This window comes from Bos grunniens, chromosome 14 (genome assembly GCF_055505025.1).
Source record: "Bos grunniens cultivar Pamir isolate PY7600 chromosome 14, Bosgru_T2T1.0, whole genome shotgun sequence".
Taxonomy (NCBI): Eukaryota; Metazoa; Chordata; class Mammalia; order Artiodactyla; family Bovidae; genus Bos; species Bos grunniens.
This window is the reverse complement of record NC_141178.1, coordinates 40443830-40467760: the sequence shown is the minus strand read 5'-3', so window position 1 is coordinate 40467760 and position 23931 is coordinate 40443830. Positions and strand designations below refer to the sequence as shown.

At 38.8% G+C, this 23931-nt stretch overlaps 2 protein-coding genes across 16 annotated transcripts in view; one reads left to right on the top strand and one right to left on the bottom strand.

Moving 5' to 3' along the window:
- Positions 1–3541, bottom strand: part of LOC147359316 (uncharacterized) — a 96813-nt gene extending 93272 nt beyond the window's left edge. For 9 of the 15 annotated variants that reach the window (XR_015140242.1, XR_015140232.1, XR_015140238.1 and 6 more), the window contains exon 1: positions 3433–3536. The gene's annotated coding sequence lies outside the window, so the exon portion shown is untranslated. Of the gene's footprint in view, positions 1–3432 lie in introns of all 15 variants that reach the window. The other 6 variants (XR_015140234.1, XR_015140235.1, XR_015140236.1 and 3 more) reach the window with 2 other exon arrangements.
- A 49-nt stretch (positions 3542–3590) lies between these two features.
- The window catches only part of ZC2HC1A (zinc finger C2HC-type containing 1A), a 54212-nt gene continuing 33871 nt past the window's right edge, over positions 3591–23931 (top strand). The window contains exons 1-3 of the mRNA XM_086335418.1: positions 3591–3684; positions 19173–19246; positions 21288–21404. Of these exons, the coding sequence (XP_086191544.1) occupies positions 3669–3684; positions 19173–19246; positions 21288–21404 (207 nt within the window). The 5' untranslated portion in view covers positions 3591–3668. The remainder of the gene's footprint in view (positions 3685–19172; positions 19247–21287; positions 21405–23931) is intronic.

Below are 23931 nucleotides of genomic sequence, written 5' to 3'. Positions count from 1 at the left end.
TAGAGTCAGTAAACATCTCTGAACCTTTGTTTTCTTTATTTTATGATAGGGATATGGGAAGACCTTTAATTCACACTCCTCTATGAATGTTATCATTAGCTTAAAAGATCACTGGCAAGATAAAAAAAATTATGAATGATAAAAGATTTGGAACATAGAGGAGAGACTGAGCTTTGTTCATTTTAATGACTGGCTCGAAATGAAAAGGGCCTGAAGCACAGTAGGTACTCAACAAATATTTGTTAAATGAATATGTCACAGAAAAATGGAGTAGATCAAGAAAAAGAAAAGCCAGAAGAGTGCATTAAGACCAAAGAGAATTTTGGGCCAGGCACGTAAGGAGGCAGAGGAAGGAAAGGCAGATAAGAAATTGTCTTCTTCACCCAGGGGTCAAAACCAGGGAAAGCTGAAGAAGCCAGGGTAGATAAGAGTGTTGAGAGAACATTACTCCTAAAGATTGGCAGGCACATTTTAGAGAGTTAAGATTCACAGTAGCTATACCTACACAAATACACCTTGAATAACCAATCTGAATTATCTGAATTTACATTTAAGTAATTAGAAAGCAAGATGAGGAGGAGGTGAGGAGTCATGAAATCATCCATTACAGGTGGAATCAGACAGACTAGAATTTAAATCCAAGTTAATGTAGCTCAGCTGGTAGAGAATCTGCCTGCAATGCAGGAGAATCTGGTTCTATTTCTGGGTCGGGAGGATCTGGTGGAGAAGGTAATGGCTACCCATTCCAGTATTTTGGTCTGGAGAATTCCATGGGGTCACAAAGAGTCAGACACGACTGAGCAACTTTCACTTTCACCATTCACTAAGAGCATAAATATTAGCAAAAATTTCATCTCTGAGACTTCTAGAAATTCAAGAATTCTAAAAGATGAAAATTATATCTACTTTGTAGAGTTGTTTTGAAGATTAGATAAGTGTCTATATGAAAAGGACCTAAAACATGCCTGATATAATTTTTCAAAATCATTACTATTACCATTATTATTGTTTTTACTGTAGCAGATGTTGTTACTGTATTGTTGTTACTGTAGCAGTTATACCCAATAGGGTGTGTATCAGCCAATTCCATTTGTGACTTGACTTCAGTTCAAGAACTTGTGATTTGTAAAGTAAGTAAGTTTTTTCTCTATTTTGGGGCTTTTTCCAATGGTGGTTTTTCCTTTTTAGTGCTCGTTTAAAGCACTCCCATCCCCCACCCCTCCCGATTCTAACTTTAGTCTTAGCAGCACCAAAGGACCTTTCCCCACTCACTCCCCGGTGACTAAATGGCAGGCAAGGCTGTGAGCTGGCCAATTAGGCCTAGGATCTCAAATCTCAGAGGAATCAAAGAACCAGAGCAGAACTAGGGGGAGGGGAGGAGTTGAGACAGGCATGTCTCAAGAGTCCATATCAGAGATAGACTGCACCACATTCACACATACTAAAATCACCTTCCCCAAAAGAGATGGTGTAGTCCTCAGGTGCTTGTTCGTGTCTGCGTGCTAAGTTGCTTCAGTTGTGTCCAACTCTTTGCCACCTGTATTGCTGATCCTGTTCCTGCACTGGTTGTCTCTCTGTTCACACTGTTTGCATTGTTTGCTGAACCCAGGGTAGGCAAGGGGCCAGCTGAGGCTGGAAGGAGACTCGAGGAGCCATGGAACTGCAGACAGGTTTATTCTCGCCTGTCTGGCAAGGTAGCCATATCACAGTCTCTCTCCTGGCTGACTCAGCAGCCATAGCAACAGCCACAACATAACCATAATGAAGCCATAACAGAGTCATAACATAAACTCATGTAACATAACCATGACGTTTCTCCAATGTAGCCCCAGTGCAGCAGCAACCAGGGCTTTCATGTTGAAGCTCGCACAGGCCCACCACACAAAGTAGCCCAAAGTGAGTACCTCCTGAAGCAAACGCGCAGTGCTATATGTGATTTCGGCTGTTACATAATCATGCAAAACCATTGTTTATAGAACATGGGTGAGAAGGCCCTGAGAACATGGGGCGAGAGAGCCTAACTGGCACCATCTTGTTAATTTCCCACACCACCCGATGGACTGTAGCCTGCCAGGCTCCTCTGTCCATGGGATTCTCCAGGCATGAATACTGGAGTGGGTTGCTGTGCCCTGCTCCAAGAGATCTTCCAGACCCAGGGATCGAATCAGAGTCTCTTATGTCTCCTGCTTGGCAGTTGGGTTCTTTACCACTAGCACCACCTGGGAAGCCCCATGTACTCAGATTACTCCATTATAAGGCATTCTTAGATGGAGAATAGAACTTTTGCTTCATAAAGGCTTCTGGTTTGTAAGTTACATACTTTTATAAGCAGACAAACTTTAGATATGATGTCAACATTTTGCAACTGAACGGAGTAATAGGAGAAGGAGAAGGCAATGGCACCCAACTCCAGTACTCTTGCCTGGAAAATCCCATGGACGGAGAAGCCTGGTAGCCTCCAGTCCATGGGGTCGCTAAGAGTCAGACACGACTGAGCGACTTCACTTTCATGCATTGGAGAAGGAAATGGCAACCTACTCCAGTGTTCTTGCCTGGAGAATCCCAGGGACGGAGGAGCCTGGTGGGCTGCCGTCTATGGGGCCGCACAGAGTCAGATACGACTGAAGCGACTCAGCAGCAGCATGTAAGATTTGTTACGGAAATTACACTAATACTGACAAATTGCCAAGACGTATACTAGAGTTAGCCAATGAGATGGCTTATTACCGCTAAATCAAATTTTCAAAGACATTTAGTTCTGGGGAAATGTGTTAGATTGTTAAGCAGAGGTTTTAGCTAGTTTTGCAGTTACCTTCATCCCAAGAGGTTTTGACAGAAACAGGCTTCCATCTGTCATATATAGATTAGTTTCGCCCCTAAACTCCCTGATCAAACCTAGTTTTATGTACCTCCTCAGTTGGGGCGCCGACCGACTACTTTAGTTCCAAGTCTGGGGCCCGGGAAGGCCAAAAGTAGCCGAAGAGGAAGGCAGCTCTGGGTTTCACTTTAATTTTCGGCCCAAGCTTTTCTGCTGAGGAAATTGTTTCTGAGGGCCGAGAGAAATCTCAGTTCTACAATTCCAGATAGAAAGTACGATTTCTGTAGGAAAACGGTCAGAAGACTCACATATCCGTGTGTGCAGAGAAAAGTTTAGGAAATACACTCCGGTGAAATGTGACTACACAGCGGGGAATGGAGAGGGTGCTGCTCAAGAGTGTGTAAGACGCGGGGTTTGTTTGCGTGTTTGCTTCAAGTCCTCAGAGAGGGATAGATGGCAATTCAGAATTGCACTTGATTGAGGGACTGCTGATGGGAACCCTGAGGTGCTGAGATATTCTAAACAAAAGGCTAAGACGTGAGAAAAACAAGGCGAGAGTCGAACAAAGGCCGCCGTACGGCGGCAAGATACAACCGAATGCGTTGCAGACTCACCGGAGAAGCGCTACTGAAGCGCGGACGTGGGCTGCCTCCGCGCATCGGCGGCAGGAGGCGGGCCACCTCGAGGCCCCGCCCCTTCGTAACTCCCCGCCCCTCCCGCGCCGGACCAATGGGAGCTCGGAATATTAGCAGGTGGGAGGCGCGGCCGGGTTGCTACAGCCGGAGCTGGGCGGCGGCGGCGGTGGCGGGTGCAGCTCAAGGAGTCTGGTGGATCTCGAAGCGTTGGCGCAATGGAGGGACTGGAAGGTGAGGAGAAGAAAGGATGTGGGCGGGGCGCCTGGGGGTCGGGTGGCGGGGGAAGGGTCTACCCTGGACCTCCGTACCGGGGAGGCAAGGGCAGATTCCATAGCGGTGGACCCCGCCGCTCCTTCGGAGGCTGGGATGATTGGGCTCTCTGCAGCCCCAGACACTGTCGAGCTGATGATCCTTAGGCTGCCCCTCCTCAAACGGTTTATACCTGATGCGCTCCCCCGCCCTACCCCACGAGCCTGATCTGCCTCTGGTAAACGCCTGCAAATCCCTTCCTACCATTTTCTGGTCTGCCTCACTACCTGAGTGTCCTATTGGTAATAACAGCCTCTGACCAAATTTTATTTTCCTTGCAAAGTGGACTCTCCATTCATGTCTGCCGCCTCCCTACCGCCAGCCTTTGCTGGAGCCCCGGGGTGTGTCTCCAGCCTTGAACTGCTGATACTTTCCTTGGCCACTTTCCTTGGTTTCCCTAGGTAACCGTTTTTCCATTTCTGCAGCATCTTTTATGGGAAGGGTGCCGAGAGCATCTCCCGAGGAAGTGTCACTGGCCAGTTTTAGAGCCAGGACAATAGGTTAACAGAAGGGTTTAAGGGTTTATTCAAGAGAACTCTGTAAGGAAAAGCCAACATTGATTCTTTATCTTTGGGTTTATCTTTGTGCTGTAGCAGGACGCCAGATTTTGCTTTGTTCCCAATTCTTTTCACTTGTCTGTTCTCTTTACCTGTGTTATCCTGGTGTCATACAGCATTCGCTTAAAGACAACAAAGAAAAAAAAGAAAACAGCATTAGCAACAGCGGTTTCAAGATTCCTTTTCAAATTGTGCTTAATCCTTCTGAAGAAGAATAACCCTAACACAACGGAGGGATACTGTTGCAATGATTTAGCTTTTTTTCCTCCTCTTAATTTACATAGATTCAGGTGGAATTAATAAACAGAGGCATTGAGCTCTGTGTATTGTTGTATGCTGGAGAGTAAATTATTTTAAGTTGTGTTATGAAAAGAAAAGTAATAACTGATAACTTTCTGCAGTGACCTAGTCTCACCAAAAAGCAAATACAGTAATGAATATGATATTATTTCATGCTCTTGCTCCTAGGTGATGCTCTCATACTAACCACCTTGAGGATCATAGATAATCGAGACCTGTGATGATTTTCTATTTGTGTGCAGCTGCAGTGTACTATAACAAATGAAGTTCTTGTTCTTTGCTAATTTATTTTAGGCAGATCACTCAAAAGTTTCCATGAAGTAGGAATTGTAATGATATTCCTTACTCAGGTGTTTTTGTTTAGAGAACTCCTGGAGACAGCTTTTTTTTTTTTTAATGAATTTTCAAACATATGGTATTTTAGCATAGGATCATGAGTCCTGCATTTCTCATGAAGTTATTTTAATACACATACAGTGCTTTAGAATGGTTTTTCTGAAGCTTTATTTTTCTATTATTTTATTTAGCATTTGTAATTGAGGCAAAGATCTTCATCTGACTTTTCATTTGTTTATGCTAAGCATCTAAAACAATGTCTGACACAAAGTAGGTGTTCATTAAATATTTGTTAGATAAATGACTTTGTCCATGAGAGGCCCTGGGGATGCAGGAAAAAATAAAAAGTCAAAGCGCTCTTCTCACTGAGCCTACATTTTAGTGATTCTTATGTTTTAGCAGTGCTGATATTACTTTTGAAATCTTACCACGAATGCTTTTAAAATACAATGAAAACCTATTATGATACTCAATTACATGGGTGAAGAAAAACATGAATTCTGCTGTAATATGTTATGTTATCATGGGTGTTTGTTTTAGGAGTCCAGCTTGTGATGTTTCATGTTAAACAGTACTTCTTTACTCATTTAATTTTTTTTAACAAAATTAAGTTGCTGTCATTAACAATGTTGTGTGTTAATTATAATGAATTAGGTTACAATGTATGAAATTATTCTTTTTCTAGGGCAAAACAGTTGAATATTGGTAATTTCAAATGGTAATAAAATTTTTTATTTTAATAAAATAAAAGCTCTCAGAGACTTTTCTTGAAGTTAGTGCCTTTCTTTTTCTCCTCCTCCTTTTAAAAATTTAGCCCTTGTTGAGTCATACTTTATAAAGAAGAACTTTGAGTCTTAATGAGGAATTCATTAATTCATTCCTCTGTGACTTTGTTTAATAAACAGTGATACATTGGTACAGTGAAAGATAGAGTTTTTCCCTATTGGAAATTAAAATCTAGCATATCAAAGGTGTCTAATGAACCTCATATTGCAGTATTCAGTAGAAAATCTTTGAGAATTTGCTTAATACATACCATGTGTGCTTGTGTGGTTAGTTACTCAGACATGTCTGACTCTTTGCGACCCCATGGACTGTAACCTGCCAGGCTCTGTCTAAGAAATTCTTCAGGCAAGAGTACTGGAGTGGATTGCCATTGCCTTCTCCAGGGGATCTTCCCGACCCAGGGATCAAACCCCAGTCTCCTGCATTGCAGAAGGATTCTTTACCATAGTAATTGAGCAAATACACTATTGCTTGGCATTAAATTAAAAGGAATTAAACCCATGTTTTTTATTGAAGCCAGTTAGAAGACTAAACTTGATTGTAAAATCAGAAAACATATGGACTCCTGAAAAATTTTATTGAAGATTATCATATTCTTGGGGCTTCCCTGGTAACTCAGCTAGTAAAGAATCTGCCTGCAATGCAGAAGACCCCAGTCCGATCCCTGAGTTGGGAAGATCCCCTGGAGAAGGTATAGGCTACCCACTCCAGTATTCTTGGTCTTCCCGGGTGGTTCAGATGGTAGAGAATCCAGGTGCAATGAAGGAGACCTGGGTTTGATCCCTGGGTTGGGAAGATCCCATGGGGAAGGGAACAGCTACTCACTCCAGTATTATGCTTGGAGAATTACATAGACAGAGGAGCCTGGCAGGCTACAGTCCATGGGGTCTCAAGAGTCTGACACAACTTAGCGACTAAACCACCACCATGCACTATAGGTATGTCTAAAGGAAATAAAAGTAGTTCTAGACCTGGAAAAGTTCAATCTCTTTTAAGCTTTTCATCTGTAAAATGGAGAGAGGACAAACCCTAAGCAGGTTTTATCCATATGTATTGTCATTCCTTTCATAATATGTTGATAAGTCATTATTAACAATTGTGACAGATCTTCCTGCCTAGTCCTCTTTTGGACTGCTAAAATTAGTAGGCCTTAGGGTATTGCCCTCTAAAACTTGATTAAAGTTTGATTGCTCTTTTCTAATGTAGCTCTTGATGTAGTTGAAGAAAGCCACGCTGTCCCTTTAGGGGTTTTTGTTCGTTTTCCCCTAATCTAAGCACTGGTTTAACTGATAATTCATCATCTTTACTAATTTATCTCGATTCATTTTTTTTGGGGGGGGTACTGACTTTGATGCCATATTATTTTAATAGCCAATGTATTGGACAGATGTGTGCTTGGATCCTTACTTTGTTTCTTTTTAGCTTTGGAGCTAATACACTCCAATCTACCTGAACTATATTAAGTATTAAATGATGTAACATATATTAAGCATTTGGCAAACTGCCTAGTACATAGGAGACCCCCTTTAGTGTTTGTTTATTGGAGGATAAAAATCCCAGGAAGTGTGCTAGAACCTTAAGAGTAGTTCAGTGTAGGTAAAACATAGCAGACTTGGAAGGGGTTGTGGGCAATCTCACTAGATAATTGTGGCAGCAGAATAGACTGGAGAAGGGAGAGGCTGGAAATGTGTATATGTGATAAAGATTTGAACTAAGGCAAAAGCAGCAGAAATTAAAAAGGGGAGATAGGTAGAGAAATTTCGGTGATGGAGAGATGAAATAGAACTGCTGGATGTGGGAGGGAAGAGGAATCAAGGATAAAGCAGTTTTGTAGCTTGGACTAAAACGTAATACTATCTTTAACCAAGAGAAGGACAAGTTTGGAAGATGAGGTAATGATTTTGGCTTTAGAAATGTTGTATTTGTATAGTACTCGGGGCATATCTGGTGGAAAAGTTTTATAGCTGCCTGTAAATATCTATCTGGAGTTTTTAGTAGTCATTAGCTTATTAGTGACAGAAAATAGGTATGTTTGCTCAGCGAAGCTATATTTAACAAGATGAAGAAAAAAACTTGGGGGGAACTGATGCTTTAAGGTTGAGCAGGAAAGGAAACTAGAGTAGGGGGCAGTCTTTAAAAAGGCTTAAAAATTGTCAAGAAAGGGAAGAGGGGAAAATGAATATTTACTGAGTATGCTGGAAAAAGCCTGTAGCACTTGGTATTCTTAGAGACCTAGGTACTAACCAGTTGCAACCCTGCTGGCTTATGAAATCCGAAACACTTGGACTTAGGAGAAAGAAATATCACTGACGCTAAGAGAGAAAGGGCTTTAAAGGTAGAAGGGATTGGTCAGCAGAGTCTCATGATATAGGAAGGTCAAGTAAGGTGAGGATTCAAGAGGCATTTCAGTTTGACAATTAACAGATTAATGGTAATCAGTTGCTTCTGTCTCTTAAGGTCTTTGTCTCCTTATTGAAGAAACTACCTGATCGTATCTGCTTCCCAGACACACACATAATATTATGACTGTCTTTTCTCTCTTTACTCTGTTCTGTTTTTCTGTCGTTGCACTGTGCTTTTCACTAAAAAACATTTTATAAACAGTGTTAGTAGCTCAGTCGTATCTGACTCTTTGCGACCTCATGGACTGTAGCCTGCCAGGCTCCTCTGTTCTTGGGATTCTCCAGGCAAGAATACTGGAGTGGGTAGCCATTCCCTTCTCCAGGGGATCTTCCTGACCCAAGAATGGAACCTGTGTCTCCCACATTGCAGGTGATTCTTTACCATCTGAACCAAGCCCGTATAAACAGGTAAATATATAAAATGTCAGGTAGTGAAAAAAAGTGATTCCCGCCCCCCCCCCCCCCCACAAAGAGTAGAAGCTTGGTAAGATCAGGGTCTTTGATTCATCTTGTTTGCCTAATTTCATCCCTCTTTTCATCCTATTTTCATATTTCATCCGTTTTCATCCATTTCATACTGAATTTCATTTGGTTTGCCTAATTGCTAGAACAGTTCCTGTCTCATGGTAGGTGCTCAATAAGTACTTGTTGAATCAACATACGTGTCTATTTTAATACAGTGTTTAGTCCTGATAAAGCTTGCCTGTATTTCAGATTGGGAGTGAATGAAAGGTAGAGAGGAGTTAGTAAATGTAAGCCAGTGTTTCAAAAAATATGCTACTCAGGATATTGGTCCTAAATAACTTCTAGGCACAGAAAGGATTTCTGTTGGGGAAATAACGCATACTAAATCTCTTCTCTCTCAAGACTGAGTAAGTTCTACTCTAAGAAAACCTATTTGTTTAGCATTTTCCAAACATTTAACCATAAGCAAAGGATTTGAGGGTGATTGGTAGAAGTAGTGGAAATGACTAGTCAAGTTCAGAACGGATAGGAATGGAAGTACCGCTAGGAATGGCTTATCAAGAAAATGCAAGTCACTCTGAGATCAAGAAAGTGACCAAGAGGTAGATTGTAGAAGCCTGTCGTTAGAGCTCTTGTGTATTTTAAGAGTCCAGAGGTGGAGCTTTCTAAGTTGTTTTAGCAGTGGTTGTTTTTCCTGGAGTGCAGGTCACTAAAGTGAAGGAAGGGTGAAGACTGTGTGCTGAGTAGGTTAAGGGTGACTGTGAAATATTGAAATCTAGGATGAGCTGAAAGACGAATAGCTTACGAGATATTAGAGATCATTGACCTGGAAGTAATTCAATTTTAAAAAAGGGTTGTAGGGGGAAAGTAGGAAAACAGCTGCCATGTGCTTCAAAAGAGAGGTTTGTTGAGATCTTTTTTTTCTAACATTTATATTGGAGTATCGCTGATTAACAGTGTTATGATAGTTTCAAGTGGACAGCAAACAGCCTCAACCATACAGCTTTTGCCACTCAGGAGAGAGTAGTAGAGTTTGCCTCATGCCCTGGAGAGTAGTATTTTTTATTTTATTGCTTGTGAAGCATTTTTATGTATAACATCTCAGTTGATCCTCTTGAATTTTAAGGTAGATTGAGCAGATATTATCTTCATTTAACAGATATTAAACTTGAGGCTACCTATGTGACTACTCATACATTTTCTTATAGTTCATTTAGTGAAAACTTTTCCAACAAGGAGAGAGACATGTTCTTTGCTCAAGGTCCTCGCAGATTCTCAATTCTGTGTATAGACAAGTGGAAGTCACTTCCTCGACATCTTGCAGTTGGTCAGTCGGTTTAATCATTCTTATTTATGACCAACTTTCTTTTTTAAATATAACATCAGTAAGGGAGGTGTCTTATTATCCATATACTTTTAAGGTAGATTTTATTAAATATGCTTTATTTATTATGGTGTATTAGAGTTAGAAGGGGTGCTCCTAGGTCATTTAATCTAATATCCTTATTTTATATAAGAGGAATTGTGAACCTTAGAGAGGTTTACTATCTTGCCCAGCAAGTCATAGTTCTAAGTGACAGAGCTGAGACTTGACTTAGATAATATGAGACAGAGTCCAGTGCTTTTTCTGTTGTAAAGAATATTAGAACATTGCCATTAGGACAAATTGTGGCTTCGTGTTCTTGCTCCAGTGTTCTTGCCTGGAGAATCCCAGGGACAGGGGAGCCTGGTGGGCTGCCGTCTATGGGGTCACACAGAGTCAGACACGACTGAAGTGACTTAGCAGTAGCAGCAGCAGCAGTGGCTTCATGACTAAAGCCTAAGCTGCTTATCATGACCTGTTGTAGACATTCTTTCCAGGGGATGTTGATGCCAACATACGTGACATACTTTGTGGATTATAGGGCTATGCTGTATAAGAGAAAACTAAATTTATATATCTATTTATTTTGAATAACGTAATGACTTTTAATTTTTTCTTGTTTTTGGAAATAATTTAAAATGTTTTCTCTGTAATGGTATTTCCTCTTTTTTATGCCTTTGGTGATAATAATTTTCTTTTTCTTTAAATACAATTTGAACATGTTTGATGACTTGTAGGAATTAATCCCAGGAGTTGATTTTATGGTAGTATTCTTGTTGCTGTTATATTAAGTTTTAAGCTTTTGTATTAAAAAAAGAAAAAATGGAAGAGGATTTGGTTCTTAGATACAGAACCAGAGAAGTAAAGCGTGTAGACTGTTGGCTTTATCAAGCAGTGATTGTATGTCTCTACCCTTGTGTCACTATTGCTTGGTACATGCTTGGCAAGTAGTAGGGACTCAAGTAGGCACTCACATTATTTCCACGTGTTAACTGATTTTTCTTAACAGTTAATTTTCAAAAGATTTTGTTTTGTTATCTATTTAACAAGGAAATACTAAAATATACTTTGAAGCAAGTAACATGTGGTACTATTCAGCATTTTATATTGATACCTTCTTAAATCACTGTTTGGAATTTGAAGGAAGACATGAAAACTATAAATAGGCAAGTAGTATGTGGTATCACTTTGACAGTCATTATGAAGACATTCTGATCTTCATGTATCTAATGGATTCAGCTGCCAGCAACTGCCTCAGCTTTCTGGATAATTAATGGAATTAAGTGATCCAGATAAATGAAGTTGCTTTGATATCCCTAAATAACCTAGTCTTTGGTATTGGAAAGGACAGATCAGGCAAAGCTTAGCTATGCTTTTGTACTGTTCACAGCTTAACTGCCACCATCCAGGCATTGACTTCCACCTGAAATGACAAATAGTTACTCTCTGCCACTGAAATAGGGCAGAGGGACACCTGGAGTATGCAAGAACAAAGCATTCTTCTGTTACTGTTTGATTGTGTTCCCACCAATGTCTGTTTTGATTCTCCTGATAAGTTTTCTGTGGACTCAATAAATGCCTTGCAACAACATATATATGAAGTCAATAACTGTAATTTTATCATGAGTTTGTCACTTCTAAAAGATAGTAGTTTTCTGATAAAAGTTTTAACCATCAGTAAAATCAGTTCAGTCTCTCAGTCATGCCTGACTCTTTGCAACCCCATGGACTGCAGCACACCAGGCTTCCCTGTCCATCACCAGCTCTTGGAGTTTGCTCAGACTCATGTCGTCCATCGACTTGGTGATGCCATCCAACTGTCTTATCCCCTGCCGTCCCCTTCTTCTCCCGCCTTCAAGTCTTTCCCAGCATCAGGGTTTTTTACCAGTGAGTCAGTTATTTGCATCAGGTGGCTAGAGTATTGGCGTTTCAGCTTCAGCATCAGTCCTTCCAATGAATATTCAGGACTGATTTCCTTTATGATTGACTGGTTTGATTTCCTTGCTGTCCAAGGGAATCTCCAAGAGTCTTCTCCAACACTACAGTTCAAAAGCATCAGTTCTTCAGCGCTCAGCTTTCTTTATGGTCCAACTTTCACATCCATACCTGACTACTGGAAAAACCATAGCTTTGACTAGATGGATCTTTGTTGGCAAAGTAATGTCTCTGCTTTTTAATATGCTGTCTAGGTTGGCCATAGCTTTTCTTCCAAGGAGCAAGCATCTTTTAATTTCATGGCTATAGTCACCATCTGCAGTGTTTTGGAGCCCCCCAAAATAAAGTCTATCAGTGTTTCCATTGTTTGCCCATCTGTTTGCCATGAAATGATGGAACCAGATGCCATGATCTTAGTTTTTTGAATGTTGAGTTTTAACCCAGCTTTTTCACTCTCCTCTTTCACTTTCATCAAGAGGCTCTTTAGTTCTTCTTTGCTTTCTGCCATAAGGGTGGTGTCATCTGTGTATTTGAGGTTATTGATATTTCTCCTGGCAATCTTGATTCCAGCTTGTGCTTCATCCAGCCCGGTGTTTCGCATGATGTAAATACGAAACATATAAGTTAAACGTAGACTGTAGACTGCATGTAAGTTAAATAAGCATGGTGACAATATACAGCCTTGATGTATTCCTTTCCCAGTGTATTCAGCAGAAAATATGATAAGGATACTATGTCATCTTAATGAAAATTACAGGTATAGAAGTAAATTTAGGTGTGGTATTTGGCTAGAAAATAAAATGACAAATTGACTTAGTTTTGTAGATTCCAAAGAATGCAGTGAGTGTGTATGTGTGTCTATGATGAAATTTGTAGTGTGAAAGTTCATGAAAGATGCATTAGGGTAACTTGATTTTGTGAAAATTGCAGAAACTTCTTTATTTAATGAATTGTGTCAGATTCATTAATGTCAGATTATCTCAATCTGCTGGTCCAGTGAATCTTAATATTATGTGTATGAAAAAATCAACAATTCACATAATGCATAGTAACTAGGTGATCTTTTCCTTAAAGCATAATACTTCTGTGGTTGGTAGGGACAACATTCTTTTTATTCGAGACTCCCTAATCATATTAGGAAGCCACCTCACTAATCTTCACTATTATTTCTTCCTATTTTTTTTTTTTTTAGTTTAAAACCATTATATTGTGGAAAACTAGACATAACATAAAATTTACAGTTTTAACCGTTTTTAAGTGTACAACTGAGTTGTATTAAGTACATTCACATTGCTGTGCAGCCATCATCACTATTCATCCCCAGAATGGCTTCATCATCCAAATTGTAGCATCTGTTTTCATCTTATTTTCCTTCCAGTTTTGTTTATGTAATTGACATAGAGCACTTGTATAAGGGATACAGGATAATGATTTGACTTACATACATCATAAAATGATTACCACAGTAAATTTAGTGAACATCTCTCGTCTTACATAGATACAAAATAAAAGGAAAATAACAAGTTTTTTTTTTCTTCTGGTGAGAAACTCCCAGGATCCAATCTCTTAAATTTGGTATACAATATAGAACTGTTAATTATCTTTATCATATTATCCATTACATCCCTAGTACTTACTTATGACTGGAGATTTATACATTCTGATGACCTTCATCCAGCTTCCCATCTTCCTTCGTCCTCAGTTCTGGTAACCATGCATCTGATCTCTTTTTCTATGAGTTTCTTTGGGAAGTATAAAGTACTGGGAAGTATAAAGACTATAAAACTATTTCTGTTCCTGGTGCAAGAGTATAGTGATTTGATGCTTCTCTACATTTCAAAATGATCACCATGGTAAGTTTAGTTACCGTCTGTCATCATGCAAGATATTACAGTATTACCGACCGTATCTCCCATGCTGTACATTTCATACCTGTGACTGATTTATTTTGTAACTTAGAGTTTGTATGCTTTAATTTCTCTCACCTATTTCCCGCCCCACCTCACCACCCCCCACCCCCGAAACCATCTATTTGTTTTTTGTGTCTATGACTATGTTTTGTAAGTTTGTTCATTTGTTTTGTTTTTTAGATTCCGCATCTAAGTGAAAGTATACAGAATTTGTCTTTGTCTTATTTTACTTAGCATAGTACCCTCTAGGCTCATCCATTTTGTCACAGGTGACAAGATTTCAGTATGAACACTGATTCAGTCTTGGGATATTATATTTGTCCATATATTCTAAGTTGTCCATTTTATTGGCATTTAACTGTTCATGGTAATCTCTCTCTTTTTTTTTTTTTTCATTAGGAGAGAATTTTATTTTAAAAGTGTCATCTTAAACTGCAAGGATGTCCGTTAAACATCACAATTAAACATGCCAAAGAAGAAGCCATGTTGTCAAAATGCCCACTTAACCCACCCAAACATCTCAAACCCACCCTTTGCTGACCTTCTATAACCCCATTTTTTTAAGTTTTTTTTTCTTTTTTTAAACAAGAGAAAGTAGACAGATACATGTTGGTAAATGCTAACTGTCCATATTCACATAGAGACACAGTGTAATCTCTGAGCCCAATATACAGAGAAAGGAGGAAAAAAGCTAGAATTCTATGCACTACTACACAGGGGCCTAGCACCCTCCAGCTTCTAGCAGAGCTAAGGGAGCAGAAGGTTTTTCTTTTTTTCCCACAGAGCATGGTGGTATTGATTCCATAGTTTTTGTTGAGACAGTGTTAAGTATAACGTCTCCACTTCCATTTCTATTTTTTTTTTTAATTTGAGCCCTCTTTTTTTCTTGATGAGACTTGCTGAAGTTTTATCAATTTTTTTTTATCTTTTAAAAGAACCAGCTTGTATTTTAATTGATTTTTTAAATCATTTTTAGTCTCTTATTTAGTTCTATTTTCTTTATGATTTCTTTTCAGCTAATTTTTGAGTTTTGTTTTTCTTTCTCTAGTTCCTTTAGGTGTAAGATTATGTTGTTTATTTGAAATTTTTCCTATTTCCTGAGATAAGTTTGTATTGCTATAAACTTCCCTCTTAGAACTGCTTTTGCTGCAAGTATAAATTTTGGATCATTGTGTTTTTTGTTTTCATTTGTCTCCAGATATTTTTTTACTTTGGGATTTTTTCAGTGACCCATTAGTTGTTTAGTTATATATATTTGTGGTGTTTTGGGACAGTTTTTTCCCTTGTAGTTGATTCCTGGTCTCAGCATGAAGTTTCTTGATATGATTTCAGTCTTCTTAAATTCATGGAGACTTGGTTTGTGGTCTACCACAAAACAACCACTTGTTACGTGGTTTGTGAATGTTTATGCGCACTTGAAAAGTATATTCTGATGCTTTTGGATATAATATTCTATATATGTTAAGACCATTTGGTTTAAGGCCAGTGTTTCCTTATGAATTTTCTCTGAATGATACGTTCATTGATGTAGGTTAGTTTTTGTTAAAGTCCCCTACTGTTATTTGTGTTATTGTCCATTTCTTTTTTGCTTGTTTGTTTGTTAATATTTACTTTATGCATTTAGGTGTATCTGTTGAGTGCATATATATTTACAATTGTTATAGCTTCTTGGATTGATCTCTTTGTTAGATAATGTCCTACTTGGTCTTTTGTTACAGACAGTGGTTTAAAGTATGTTTTGTCTGATATAAGTCTACTGCTTAGGTTTTTTTAATAAATTTCTGTATGTGTGGAATACCTTTGTCCATCCCTTCACTTTCAGTCTATGTTTTCCTTTAGATCTTGATTGAGTCTCTTAAGCAGCATATATAATGTCTTGTTTTTGTTTCCATTGAGCTACTCTGTGTCTTTTGATTATAGCACTCTATGTCTATGTACATTTAAAGTAATTGTTGATAGGTATGTATTCATTGACATTTTTGAAATTGTTTTCAGGTTTATTTTGTAGTTTTGTTTGTTAGTCTTGTTTTCTTCTTTGGATCTCTTTCCTTGTGATTTGATAACTTGAGTATTATGTTTAGATTCCTGTCAGTTTTTTGTGTTTTTGTCTGTTATAGATTTTTCAGTTTGTGGTTTCAATAGCAATCTGTCTATGGCTATTTTAAGTTGATGTGATGTCCTCTTTAGTTTGAATGTATTTTAACAATCCTGCGTTTTTATTCCCCTTCTATGTTAAATGTTTTTGACATCATATTCTAGATAATTTGATTTTTATATTTCTCAACTACTTATTCTGTCTATGGAAGAGATTACTAATTCTGTCTTTTAATCTTTCTACTTGCTTTATTAGTGGTTGGTCTGCCACCTTTACAGTGTATTTGCTTTTACCAGTGAGATTTTTCCTTCCCTAACTTTAATATTTTTAGGTGAGGCTTTTTGTTTTTTGGTTAGAGAAGTCCATTTTCATTTCTTGTGGAGCTAGTTTCATGGTACTGAACCTTTTAACTTTTGCTTGTCTGGAAAACTTTTTATCTTTCTTCAAACCTGAATGATAGCTTTGCTGAATAGAGTATTTTTGGTTGTAGATTTTTTTTCCTTTCATCATTTTAAATGTGTCATGAACATTCCCTTCTATTTTGCAGGATTTCTACTGAAAAGTCAACTTATGATCTTATGTACATTCCCATGTATGTAACTATTTACTTTTCCCTTGCTGCTCTTAGTACTCTGTCTTTAATTTTAGCCATTATAATTACACTGTTTTCTGGTGTGGTCCATTTGGGTAGATTCTGTTTGGGGCTACTCTCTGTGCCTCCTGAACCTGGATGACTGTTTCCCTTCCCAGGTTAGGAAAGTTTTCAGCCATCTTGTCTTCTGATATGTTCTCTGCACCTCACTTCTTTTTGAACTCCCATAATGCAAATGTTAGTGTGCCTGATGTTGTCTCAAAAGTATCTTAAACTGTTCTCATTTTTTAAATTCTTTCTGTTCAGCTTGAGAGATTTCTACTACTGTCTCTCATCTTGCTGTTCCAGTCCTCTATATCATCTTAATCTACTGTTGATTCCTTCCAGTATGTTTTTATGTCACTTAATTGCAATCTTCAGCTCTGTTTCATTCTTCTTTGTATTTTCTAACTCTTTTTGAAACTTCTCGCTGTGTTTTGCCATTCTTCTCCCAAGTTCTTTGAGCATTTTTGTGATTGTTATGTTAAACTCTTTACTGGATGAGTTCCTTAGCTCTACTTCCCTTAGTTCTTCTGGTGTTTTATCTTCCTCCTTTGTTTGAAACATATTCCTCTGTCTCCTCATTTTGCCTAACTTGCTGTTTTTATTTCTATTTATTTGGTATGTTGGTTACATTTCTTGATCTTGTTGGAGTGGTCTTTTGTAGGAAAGGTTCTGTGCCTCCCAGCAGCTCACTATTCTAGTCACCAGAGCCTTATGTTTCAGAAGTGCCCCTTATGTGGCCTCATAGGCCCTTCTAATATGGTGGGCTGATTGCTCTGAGTGGTCTAGTTGGCAGTGATGGTCCCTGGTCCAATTGACTGGTAGGCTTGGCCTTTGTGGATGCAGACTGCTGCTGGTGGTAGGCCCAGGTTATGAGGTGGCTGTACCCTGGGCTTACAAGGCTAGTGCTGGTCCACTGGTGGGCAGAGCTGGGTAGATCCTGATGTGGCTGGCTGGAGGGTTTTCACAGATGCTGTCAGCCCACAGATCTGCAGCTTTGGGGCCAAGGGAGTCCAGTGGCTGATGCCTGCCCATTGGTGGGTCAGGCCAGGTCCTGAAGTTAGTGCCAGCCCTCTGGTGGGTGGAGCTGGGTCTTGGGTTCTCTGGTGATAGGTCTGGGTCCGTGGTAGGCTGGGGGAATCAAGGCACCTGGTGGTCTCTGTCAGCCTTCTGTTGGGTGAAGCTGTGTCCCTGCAGTTAGCTGCTTGGCCTGTGGGTCCCTGGGACTGTAACAGACTGTAACAGGTGGGCAGGGCTGGGTCCTGGCACTAATAAGCTAGAGGTAGGACTCCATAAGGGAGAAGGCAATGGCACCTCGGACATGACTGAAGTGACTTAGCAGCAGCAGCAGCAGGACTCCATAATGTTTCTTGCTGGCATTAGCATTCCTCCTGTTAGAGGGAGCTCTAAAATATGGTTGCCACTGAGTCCTGATTGCCTGCTTCTCTCTGGGAGGCTCTCCAAGATGCGCATGTGTGCCTGCCCAAGACAGTTTAAAATGACTGCTTCTGCCCTGTGTTTTGGAGCATGCAAATTTTGTGTGAGTCCTTTAACAATGGAGTCTCTGTTTCCTACAGCCCTCAGATCCCTTGAAAGTTAGCCCCCAACCTTCAAAGCTAAACATTATTGGCTCTCATCTTCCCATTGCAGGACTCTCTGGATTGAGGAGTCCAGTGTGGGGCTTGGACCCCTTGCTCCCTGGGGAGAACCTCTGCAGTTGTGATTATTCTTGTGTTGGTGGGTAGCCTACCTGAGGGTGTGGGTCTGGACTGCACCGTGTTCCCCACCTCTCCTGCTCGTCTCATTAGAGTTCCTTCTTTTATCTTTAGTTGTGGAAGATTGTTTCTGCTAGTCTTCGGGTTCTCATGATAGCCGCTCTGTAAATAGTTGAAATTTTGTTGTGCTCACAGAAGGAGGTAAACTCAGGATTTTCCTAGTCATCTTCTCTAGCCCACTGTAGCCACCAATGTTATTTTTTAATGCTTTGAAGATAAATATACATTAATCTTCAGATAAATTTTGTTTTTAAACTTTAGTAATTTACAATAGAGACAGCCTGTAATTAATTAAGAGACTATGACAAATTGATTTGGTTAAAGTAGAACAAAACCAGTTTCAGCAGTTTCGGTTTGTTTATTTTTAAATTACAAATTCTGTGTTCAGCATTTGCCTTTTGACCACTGATAACTTTAAGTCTTGTGCATTTTAATTGGTAAAGTTGCTTATTTCAAAGTAACAAAAGACATTTTCACAAGAACTGATTACTTATATTGGAGAAGGAATTGGCAACCCACTCCAGTATTCTTGCCTAGAGAATCCTGTGGACAGAGGAGGAGCCTGGTGGGCTGCTGTCCATAGGGTCTCACAGAGTCGGACACAACTGAAGCGACTTTGCATGCATGCATTGGGGAAGGAAATGGCAGCCCACTCCAGTATTCTTGCCTGGAGAATCCCAGGGACAGAGGAGCCTGGTGGGCTGCCGTCTCTGGGGTCGCACAAAGTTGGACACAACTGTTTTTCGGAAGCAGCAGCAGACCACTTGTATATGAAATTAAGCAAAGACTAAAATTTAGACGTTTAACAGTAAGAGCCATTGAATATTTTGACTACATTCTTTTCTGTTCTAGAAAATGGAAGTGTCCAAGTTGGAGAATTGTTACCTTGCAAGATTTGTGGAAGAACATTCTTTCCAGTGGCATTGGTGAGTACCTTTTTCCTTTGGTGTTTGATAGAGCTTTAGTGGTTTAATACTTCAGAACAGTGGCAAGATATATAAAGAGATACTGGCTAATGTTCTTTGCTCAAGAGTACCAGTTCCATCTATTCGTTCTTGCAGAGTACTCTCTTTGCTTCAGAGATTGATTGGTCTTTAAAACTCCTCTGTTAGGGTATTAAAGTATTCCTTCCCTTGTGTGGCTGTTGATGAAACCAAAACAAAATACTCTTAGAAATACTCTTTAAAATAATGTATTTAAAGAAGCAGAAGGATATGATGTTTTGGATTTGCTTTAAACCTCAGGACAAAAAGCCGGGGCTTGAGATAGATGAAATAAGATTGTTTAAATGTTGGTAATTATTGAGGCAGGGGATCAGTAAATGGAGCTAATTATACTATTTTATCAGTTCTTATGTATTTTTGAAATATCCCAAAGAAAAAGTATTTTAATTAAAACTGTTCCTAAAACACATTATGCATTCTTTAGAATGCAAATACATTTGTATGCAAATACAAATAGAAGCACATCTTATGTTAATATAAAATATCTAGCTAAATAGAGAATAAGAAAAAAATATATCATATATTCTGTTTTAACTTCAAATATAAATAGGTATTTATGAATATTTTCATTTAGAATGAAGATTTTTCTCTGAGTATGGCTCTGCTGTTTAGAGTTCTGTCACATTTTATTTTACATCCTTACTATTTCCAGTTTTTCTTTAAAGCAGTGAGAAGGAATTACTGATCCAAAATGGCCACCTGACTACAGACTTCTCTTAACAGCTCTTTAATCCTTTCTTCTCCATACTTACTTAAGTAACTTTTTGTTGTCATTGATTCACTGTTTTTCAAACCATTTTCAAAACTTTAAGCTGAGTTTTCACGGGGGTAGGGGGTGGTATATCTTTTTTGGCCCTCATTTATTTAATATTTAAATAATCACTGTCAGTTTGTATATCAGTTTTTGGAGTAGGTGCTACATTCTTTTGATATATACTGCTCAATATGAGGACAGCCATTTCTAGAAAGTTGCCTGTTAACCATGTTTTTTTTTTCAATATATAAGAAATTTTGTTCTAATAGTTATAATTATTGCGTTTGTCAGAATGAAATCCGAAAACAAGTGTGTTTTACAACTATGTAAAACAATTGAGTATTGATTTTGTATTGAAAATATTAGAGGCTCTATAACATGGAGTCAAATGGTTCTGTTTCCTATTTTCCTAGATAAAGCTTAATATTTCCAACTTGTTCATTGTTTATCAAAACAGAAAAGAAAAAAGTGCATTTAGTATACTCTCTGTTGTTAGTCAACATGTTTTATTTAGGGGAAGGAGAACTATGATTTATCCAGTTAATTTGAGATCATTTAAGAGAGCTTCCATTTTAATGGCTTTAAATGAGTTGGAAACCATAATTTTAAAAAATTACACATATAAAAGAACTATAGGAATGGACTATAGACTAGATAGCACAAGAAAAATCCTTAATGAGTTTCAGAAAGGGGGAGAGATGATTGTGGAGAAAAGACAGAAACATGACCGACCACCTTGTCTTGTGCTGTCTTAACAAACTACTGTTATGTGAGCTTGAGTAGAGTAAGCCAAACTATTATTATTATGTTAGCTTTTGTAATCCTATTGCTAAAACATTTTCCATTTACATTCCTTTTTCTAGTATCTATTTTCAGGTATTTAGTAATAAAGATAACTTTTTTGCCCCCACTTAAAAGGCTGTGTCTTACATGCATTAGCTTCCGTATTCTTAGCAGTGTGAAAACCAGGAGAATATGAAATAACTTGCAATAAAATTTTGGGAGAATATTTATATTTTCTTGTTGTGAGAAGACTTGTAGCATGTTTATATATATATATATATATTTAGCTATTTAGTTAAGCAATGTCTTATTTATGCCTTATTATTATTTATCTTCAGGTTTTAAACTGGTCTCTAATGACAATTAAAATTTTATAGTCTTTCTGTAGAAAAGAAAATGATGTGTTGTATTTCTTTATTTGAACAGAAAAAACATGGACCTATTTGCCAGAAAACTGCCACTAAAAAACGGAAGACTTTTGATTCAAGCAGACAAAGAGCTGAAGGAACTGATATTCCAACAGTAAAACCTCTTAAACCTAGGGTAATTCTATGACCTTTTGAATAGTATAAACCTTGCTGCTATGTGTAATGAAAAAAATAATTATCTGTTATGCTAAGATTGAAGAGTAAGCAGAATTCTGTGTCATGTTCTCAGTTTAGAAGTTATCATAAACTTGTTTATTTTGAATTTCAGCAAAAGCTCCCTTTTCCTGTACCAAAAGTACCAAAGTACTGTCCAACTACAGTGAGGTTTTCGTAGCATTGGAGAGTCAGTTCCTGAGCTATAGGCTGGAAATAATTGAAAAGTCTACACATGTTCATTGTAACTCATTGTTCATTACTTTGGCTATAGTTTATGTCTCTGTTACTAGTAGCATAATCCATATAGTATACAAAAGGAAAGCTGTTAATTACAAATGCTTTAGCCTAATAAGTATTATCTTGATTGATTTTTCAGCATTTGTGATCTTAGTATGCCTTCCAGGGAGAAGTTTTATCCATTGCTCAATTGTCCACAAATTGACCACTGTCAGCTTACTTACTTCTTTGAAACCAAGCAAGGGATCTCCTATGTTAGCTAATCTCTCCTTAATACCACCTGTAATGATATTTTATTTGCTAAGAATAAATCACATAAATACTTTGACTTTTTTTTTGAGAGTCATTTTAGTGTAGTAGTCAAAATTTGAGGCCTGATTTATATATTTTTGAAATAAACTGTTTTCAGTAGTAATAGCTTTTCCTAGTGATCAGATCAGATCAGATCAGTCACTCAGTCGTGTCTGACTCTTTGCGACCCCATGAATCGCAGCACGCCAGGCCTCCCTATCCATCACCAACTCCCAGAGTTCACTCAGACTCACGTCCATCGAGTAAGTGATGCCATCCAGCCATCTCATCCTCTGGTGTCCCCTTCTCCTCCTGCCCCCAATCCCTCCCAGCATCAGAGTCTTTTCCAGTGAGTCAACTCTTCGCATGAGGTGGCCAAAGTACTGGAGTTTCAGCTTTAGCATTATTCCTTCCAAAGAAATCCCAGGACTGAACTCCTTCAGAATGGACTGGTTGGATCTCCTTGCAGTCCAAGGGACTCTCAAGAGTCTTCTCCAACACCACAGTTCAAAAGCATCAATTCTTCGGCGCTCAGCCTTCTTCACAGTCCAACTCTCACATCCATACATGACCACAGGAAAAACCATAGCCTTGACTAGCCGGACCTTTGTTGGCAAAGTAATGTCTCTGCTTTTCAATATGCTATCTAGGTTGGTCATAACTTTCCTTCCAAGGAGTAAGCGTCTTAATTTCCTGGCTGCAGTCACCATCTGCAGTGATTTTGGAGCCCAGAAAAATAAAGTCTGACACTGTTTCCACTGTTCCCCCATCTATTTCCCATGAAGTGGTGGGACCAGATGCCATGATCTTCATTTTCTGAATGTTGAGCTTTAAGCCAACTTTTTCACTCTCCACTTTGACTTTCATCAAGAGGCTTTTGAGGTCCTCTTCACTTTCTGCCATAAGGGTGGTGTCATCTGCGTATCTGAGGTTATTGATATTTTTCCCGGCAATCTTGATTCCAGCTTGTGTTTCTTCCAGTCCAGCGTTTCTCATGATGTACTCTGCATATAAGTTAAATAAACAGGGTGACAATATACAGCCTTGACATACTCCTTTTCCTATTTGGAACCAGTCTGTTGTTCCATGTCCAGTTCTAACTGTTGCTTCCTGACCTGCATACAAATTTCTCAAGAGGCAGATCAGGTGGTCTGGTATTCCCATCTCTTGAAGAATCTTCCACAGTTTATTGTGATCCACACAGTCAAAGGCTTTGGCATAGTCAATAAAGCAGAAATAGATGTTTTTCTGGAACTCTCTTGCTTTTTCCATGATCCAGCAGATGTTCGCAATTTGATCTCTGGTTCCTCTGCCTTTTCTAAAACCAGCTTGAACATCTGGAAGTTCATGGTTCACATATTGCTGAAGCCTGGCTTGGAGAATTTTGAGCATTACTTTACTAGAGTGTGAGATGAGTGCAATTGTGTGGTAGTTTGAGTATTCTTTGGCATTGCCTTTCTTTGGGATTGGAATGAAACTGACCTTTGCCAGTCCTGTGGCCACTGCTGAGTTTTCTAAATTTGCTGGCATATTGAGTGCAGCACTTTCACAGCATCATCTTTCAGGATTTGAAAGAGCTCAACTGAAATTCCATCACCTCCACTAGCTTTGTTCGTAGTGATGCTTTCTAAGGCCCACTTGACTTCACATTCCAGGATGTCTGGCTCTAGGTCAGTGATCACACCATCATGATTATCTGGGTCGTGAAGATCATTTTTGTACAGTTCTTCTGTGTATTCTTGCCATCTCTTCTTAATATCTTCTGCTTCTGTTAGGTCCATACCATTTCTGTCCTTTATTGCGCTCATCTTTGCATGAAATATTCCTTTGGTATCTCTGATTTTCTTTTAGAGATCCCTAGTCTTTCCCATTCTGTTGTTTTCCTCTATTTCTTTGCATTGATCGCTGAAGAAGGCTTTCTTATCTCTTCTTGCTATTCTTTGGAACTCTGCATTCAG